The sequence below is a fragment of the Hypanus sabinus genome, chromosome 31 (assembly GCF_030144855.1).
Source record: "Hypanus sabinus isolate sHypSab1 chromosome 31, sHypSab1.hap1, whole genome shotgun sequence".
Taxonomy (NCBI): Eukaryota; Metazoa; Chordata; class Chondrichthyes; order Myliobatiformes; family Dasyatidae; genus Hypanus; species Hypanus sabinus.
Window position 1 is genome coordinate 17,544,140 of NC_082736.1, and position 7,021 is coordinate 17,551,160.

A 7,021-nucleotide genomic window follows, 5' to 3' on the forward strand; every position below is an offset into this window, starting at 1 on the left:
CCCCCACTAGTTAGTTTAAAGACCTCTCTGCAGCCCTAGTTTTATGATTCGCCAGGACACTAACCCCAGATGAAGCCCGTCCCTCCGGAACAGTTCTCTCCTGTCCCAGTACTGGTGACAGTGTCCCAAGAATCAAAAGCCACTTCTCCCACACCAGTCTTTGAGTCACGCGTTTAACTCCCTAATTTTATTTAACCTAGCCAAATTAGCTGATGGCTCAGTAAATAATCCAGAGATTATTACCCTTGAGGTTGAGTTTTTTTTTAATTTGACCCCTAGCTGCTCATATTCCTGTAACAGAACCTTCTTCCTTGTCCTATCTATGTCATTAGTACCGACGTGTACTAAGACAACGGGATCGTCGCCCTCCCACTGCAAGTTTCTCTCCAGCCCAGAAGAGATGTCATTAACCCTGTCACCTGGCAGGCAACATAGCCTTCGGGACTCTCGCTCTCGGTTGCAGGGAACCCTATCTATCCCCCTGACGATACTGTCCCCTATTACTACAACATTTCTATTGACTCCCCCCTCTGGAATGGCCCCCCACTCCATGGTGCTATGGGCAAGTTGCTCATCCTCCCCACAGTCCCCGCTCCTGGCCTCACAGGGAATTAAACTCTCGAATCCGTTGGACAAGAGCAAGGCCTGCATCTCCTCCAGCCCTACCTCCTGGATTCCCCTGCTTTCCTCACTCATAGCCACACCATCCTGTGCTTGACTGCAATCAACATTAGTTTAGCTATTAGGTGTGGCTATCTCCTGGTACACAGAGACCAGGTAACTCTCCCCCTCCCTGATGTGTCGCAGTGTCTGAAGCTCGGACTGCAGCTCATCAATATGAAGCTGAAGTTCCTCGAGCAACAAACACTTGCTGCAAATGTAGTCGCCGTGTCCCTCAATGGGGTCTACCGGTTCCCACATCTCGCAGCAGTAACACATCACCTGCTCCGTGCTATATAGTTAATTTAATGTACTAGTATTAGTTATGCAAGAACCCTTTGCCCCAATACAGCTAACTATCAGACGATTTAACAGTACTTTTAAAGTTATAAGTGTAAAATACCCTATCGTATCCATCTCCACCACCGTTGCCGGCAGCCCATTCCACGCACTCACCACTCTGAGTAAAACAACTAACCCCTTACATTTCCTCTGTGACTACTCCCCAGCAGCTTAAACCTGTGTCCTCTTGTGGCAACCATTTCAGCCCTGGGAAATACTCTCTGACTACCCACACGATCAATGCCTCTCATCATCTTGTACACCTCTATCAGGTCAGCTCTCATCCTCCTTTGCTCCAAGGAGAAAAGGCCAAGTTCATTGTACCTATTCTCACAAGGTATGCTCCCCATTCCAGGCAACATCGTTGTAAATCTCCTCAGCAACCTTTCTATGGCTTGCATATATTTCCTCTAGTGAGGCAACCAAAACTGAGCACAGTACTCCAAGTGGGGTCTGACCAGGGTTGGGTATAGCTGCAACATTACCTCTCGGCTCCTAAATTTATTCGCACGATTGATGAAGGCCAACGCACCTTATGCCTTCTTAATCGCGGAGTCAACCTGTGCAGCTGCTTTGAGTGACCTATGGACCCCAAGATCCCGCTTATTCTTCACTGCCAAAAGCAGACCTACCTGGTCATGGTCCATTCCCCGTACGACTGTCTGCCTGTCTTAGTACATGCCTGTCCTAAAAATTCTATATCTGAATGCACGACGTGTCAGAAATAAGGCGGATGAGCTTGAAGCTCAGGTGCAAATGGGTAACTATGATGTTGTTGGGATAACGGAGACATGGCTGCAGGGAGATCAGTCTTGGGAAATGAATGTACATTGGAATACGTGCTATCGTAGGAATAGAAATGTGGGCAGAGGGGGTGGCGTGGCCCTGTTGGTGAGGAATGAGATTCAGTCCTTCGCAAGGGGGGACATAGGATCAGGAGAAGTAGAGTCTGTGTGGAGAGAACTGAGGAACAGTAAGGGCAAAAAGACCCTAATGGGTGTTGTCTACAGGCCACCAAACAGTAGCATGGATATTGGGTGCAAGTTGAATCGGGAGTTAACATTGGCATGTGGCAAAGGTAATGTCGCAGTAGTTATGGTGGATTTCAACACGCAGGTGGACTGGGAGAATCAGGTTGGTTCTGGAACCCAGGATAGGGAGTTTGAGGAGTGCCTACGGGATGCATTCTTGGAACAGCTTGTACGAGAGCCGACCAGGGACAAGGCTATTCTGGATTTAGTCTTGTGTAATGAACAGGATTTGATAAGCGATCTTGAAGTAAAGGAGCCATTAGGAGGTAGTGACCATAATATGTTAAGTTTTTATCTGCAATTTGAGAAGGATAAGGGCAGATCAGAGGTGTCAGTGTTGCAGTTGAACAGGAGAGACTACGGAGCCATGAGGAAGAGGCTGGCCAAAGTTAACTGGACGGATATCCTAGCAGAAAAGACAGTGGAACAGCAATGGCAGGTATTATTGGAAATAATGTAGAAGGTGCAAAATCAGTTCATCCCCCGGAGAAGGAAGGATTCAAAGCGGGAAAGGGGCCACACTGGTTGACAACGAAAGTAAGAGATTGCATAGCATTAAAAAAAAAGGAAATACGACAGACCTAAGGTGAGTGGGAGGACAGATGATTGGGAAATTTTTAAAGAACAACAGAACTTAACTAAAAAAGCAATACGGGGAGAAAAACTGAGGCACGAACGCAAGCTAGCCAGGAATATAAAGGAGGATAGCAAAAGCTTTTTTAGGTAGGTGAAGAGAAACAAGATAGTTAGGAACAATGTTGGGCCCTTGAAGAATGAATTGGGTGAAATTGTTATGGGAAACAGAGAAATGGCAGAAGAATTTACTAAGTACTTTAGATCTGTCTTCACTCGGGAAGACACAAGCAACCTCCCATATGTATGGATGGGCCAAAGACATAGGGTAACAGAGGAAATGAAACAGATTGACATTAGGAAGGAAACGGTGATGAGTATACTGATGGGACTGAAGGCTGACAAATCCCTAGGTCCAGATGGTCTGCATCCTAGGGTATTAAAGGTGGTGGCTCTGGAAATTGCGGACGCATTGGTAATCACTTTCCAATGTTCCTTAGATTCAGGATTAGTTCCTGAGAATTGGAGAATGTCTAATGTTATCCCACTTTTTAAGAAAGGAGGGAGGGAGAAAATAGAGAACTATCGTCCTGTCAGTCTAACATCAGTAGTAGGGAAGATGCTAGAGTCCATTATTAAAGATGAAATAGTGGCATATCTAGATAGCAATTATAGGATTGGGCTGAGCCAGCATGAATTTACCAAGGGCAAATCATGCTTGACTAATCTATTGGAGTTTTTCGAGGATGTAACCAGGAAGTTAGACAAGCGAGATCCAGTGGATGTAGTGTACCTCGATTTTCAGAAGGCATTTGATAAGGCCCCACATAGGAGATTGGTGGGTAAAATCAGAGCTCGTGGCATTGGGGGGAAGATATTGACATGGATAGAAAACTGGTTGGCAGATAGAAAGCAAAGGGTAACGGTGAATGGGTGTTTCTCGGAATGGTAGGTTGTGACTAGTGGGGTGCCACAGGGCTCGGTATTGGGACCAAAGCTGTTTACGATTTACATCAATGATTTAGATGAAGGCATTGAGAATAACGTCAACAGGTTTGCTGATGATACTAAGCTGGGTGGCATTGTGACATGTGAAGAGGATGTTTGGAGAATTCAGGGTGACTTGGATAGACTGAGTGAGTGGGGAGATACTTGGCAGATGACGTTTTGTGTGAATAAGTGTGAGGTTATCCAATTTGCGAGTAAGAACAGGAAGGCAGATTATTATCTGAGCAGTGTAGAGTCAGGTAAGGGATAAATACAAAGAGATCTAGGAGTCCTTGTTCATCAGTCACTGCAGGTGAATGAGCACGTGCAGCAGGCAGTGAAGAAGGCTAATGGAATGCTGGCCTTTATTACAAAGGGAATTGAGCACGAGAGCAAAGAAATCCTTTTGCATTTGTACAGGGCCCTGGTGAGACCACACCTGGAGTATTGTGTACAGTTTTGGTCTCCAGGGTTAAGGAAGGACATCCTGGCTATCGCGGATGTACAGCGTAGATTCAGGAGGTTAATTCCTGGGATGTCCGGAATGTCCTACGCAGAGAGGTTAGAGAGACTGGGCTTGTACACGCTGGAATTAAGGAGATTGAGAGGGTATCTGATTGCAACTTATAATATTATTAAAGGATTGGACAAGATAGAGGCTGGAAATATGTTCCAGATGCTGGGGGAGTCCAGTAACAGAGGGCATGGTTTGAGAATAAGGTGTAGGTCACTTTGGACACAGTTAAGGAAAAACTTCTCCCAGAGTGTTGTGGGGGTGTGGAATGCACTGCTTCGGAAGGCAGTTGAGGCAAATTCTCTGGATGTTTTCAAGAAGGAGCTAGATAGGTATCTTATGGATAGGGGAATCAAAGGATATGGGGACAGGGCAGGAACCAGGTATTGATAGTAGATGATCAGCCATGATCTCAGAATGGCAGTGCAGGCTCGAAGGGCCAAATGGTCTACTTCTGCACCTATTGTCTATTGTCTATGACTCCCTTACTCAGCACCCTGACCAGTGTAGTCCAGCATTGTGTACACCTTATCCCGTTGTGTAACCACGTTTAGTGAACCATGTGCCTGGATCCCAAGAACCCCAAGATCACTCTTTATACCAATGCTCTGAAAGGGTCAATCATTAACATTATACTTTCTTCTTTCATTTGGCCTCCCAAAGTGCAGTAGCACATTCCCTTCCAGATTAAATTTCTTCTGCAATTTCTCTGCATATATGTTTGTGATCTATATCTCACTGTGTGCATAATCAATGCTTACACTGTCCACAGTTCCACCAATCTTGCTGTCACATGTAAACTTGTAAACCACCCATCAACATTTTCTTCCAAACATTGATATATATCGGAGACAACATAATTCACAGCACCAATCCTTTTGGATCACCACAGCACACGGACTTCCAGCCCTACATAGCCTTCTATGAGGAATCCATTTCTGAATTGAAATTGCAATTTATATTGAACCCCACGGGTCTTTTGCAAATGCCTTACTAAGGTCTATAGAGATCATGTCCACAGTCTTGCCCTCATCAAGCACCAAGATGTTGGGACTGATTCTTTTTACGTTTTATGTCAATGATTTCTTTGCCCATTCTCTTCATCTGTCTGTCATTCCCTATTTCCTCAAAAATACCTCTGCCTCCACCTGTCTCTTATAACCATATAACAATTACAACACGGAAACAGGCCACCTCGACCATTCTAGTCTGTGCCAAATGCTTACTTTCACTTAGTCCCACCGACCTGGACTCAGCCCATAACCCTCCATTCCTTTCCTGTCCATATACCTATCCAAATTGATGATAGATTTGATGGATGATACATTCTCTCACTTGCTACTGGAGTTCAAACTCTGCCAAGTGACACAATCAAACCTCCTGGTGAGGATATTGGTTCCCCTTTGGATCAGATGGAAATGGCCTTGTTTGTCCCGGGCTCCCAGCTCCCTGCAATCCTGGAAGACCTGCTTCTTTACCGAGTTCCCGAAAATCACTTTGTAGGGTCCTCATCCCTGCTCGTTTAACCCCTTCCGTGTAGCACGAAGAAAACTCCCCTCCTGAATGAACTTGTTAGACCTTCTCTTCGAGAGGCCTTGTAGCTGAAGCCCCACCCATCTCTCACCAGCTCCTCAGCTAACCCGTTACCTGGGGTTTAAAAGGCGCCAGAAGTGTGGTCTAAATATCCTTATATCTGTCTATGTATCCTGTTCCTTTGTGTGACTGGACTTTCATTTCCCTCGCAAACCAGATGAACAATTGTTCTATTGAATTAATCCTCTATCAGTGGAAGTGACTGCACCCTCGCCCACCAACTGCTGTGTGTGAGGGCGCCCGCACTGGTCATGGGGCCGAAGAGGGACAGACCGAGGTCGTCGGGTATTTGCGGAATCGAAAAGCACTTCCTGTAATTTAAAGCAGGAGAATCAGCAAATTTCCAGAAATCCTCCAGTCTGTACGTGGTGTGTGAGGGAGTTTTTTTCCCCCACTGGAGCGCTGTGTTGCAGATAGACCGTTAGAAATTGGGCGGTGTAGTAATGTGAGGGCAGAGCTGGAGGATGAGAGGCCGCTCGCAGCTCTGTCCGTCACTCTGACTCTGCCTCCTCCCCTCCCTGCCTCTGTCTCTCTGCGCGTTTCTCGGGCAGGTTGGGGCGCTGTGTATAAAAAGAGAGAGCTGCAGTTGGTTTGTCACTGACCTGATGAAAGAGCATCATGTCTGACAGAGGGAAAAGAGGCAAAGGACTGGGCAAAGGCGGAGCCAAGCGGCACCGTAAAGTGCTCCGTGATGACATCCAGGGCATCACCAAACCGGCCATCCGCCGTCTGACTCGCCGTGGCAGCGTCAAGCGGATCTCGGGTCTGATCTACGAGGAGACCCGTGGGGTGCTGAAGGTTTTCTTGGAGATTGTGATCCGGGATGCGGTCACCTACACTGAACACGCCAAGCGCAAGACGGTCACTGCCATGGATGTGGTGTACGCTCTGAAACGCCAGGGCCATACTCTCTATGGCTTCGGCGGCTAAAAAACTCCCACTTCCTCCCGAGCACAAAACAAAGGCTCTTCTAAGAGCCACCCACCGCCTCACAGAGGGAGCCATGTCCAGAACCTTTTAATTATTATTATTGATACAGTCAGCTGAGTTACATTTGAAACAGATTAATGGCTTCTGCTTGAAATATACCTGCTATTCTGCCTTTCCAGTCGGTGATTACCACAAATCCTGAATGCATTAAGTTCGACCTTAATCCTCTTATCCATCTCGGGCAGAAATCAGTAGGTATTAAATATATTAAATGAAACTGACATTGTATAATCCGTGATATAATTAATGGTATACTTAATAAAGTAATCAAACGCTGTTGCTGGGTGCTCTGAAATTGGCGGGAGATTTCAAATTTGAAATTAATCCTGCG

The 7,021-nt window shown here is 46.2% G+C and overlaps 1 protein-coding gene across 1 annotated transcript; it reads left to right on the forward strand.

Moving 5' to 3' along the window:
* The first annotated feature begins 6,318 nt into the window (after positions 1–6,318).
* On the forward strand, positions 6,319–6,630 carry LOC132383691 (histone H4-like). Its single transcript, XM_059954883.1, has one exon. It carries the CDS (start codon positions 6,319–6,321, stop codon positions 6,628–6,630), a length of 312 nt encoding a protein of 103 aa, XP_059810866.1.
* Positions 6,631–7,021: the final 391 nt, after the last annotated feature.

Coding starts and splice junctions, on each gene's coding strand:
- LOC132383691 (XM_059954883.1), top strand. CDS start 6,319: ATGTCTGACAGAGGGAAAAGAGGCAAAGGACTGGGCAAAGGCGGAGCC.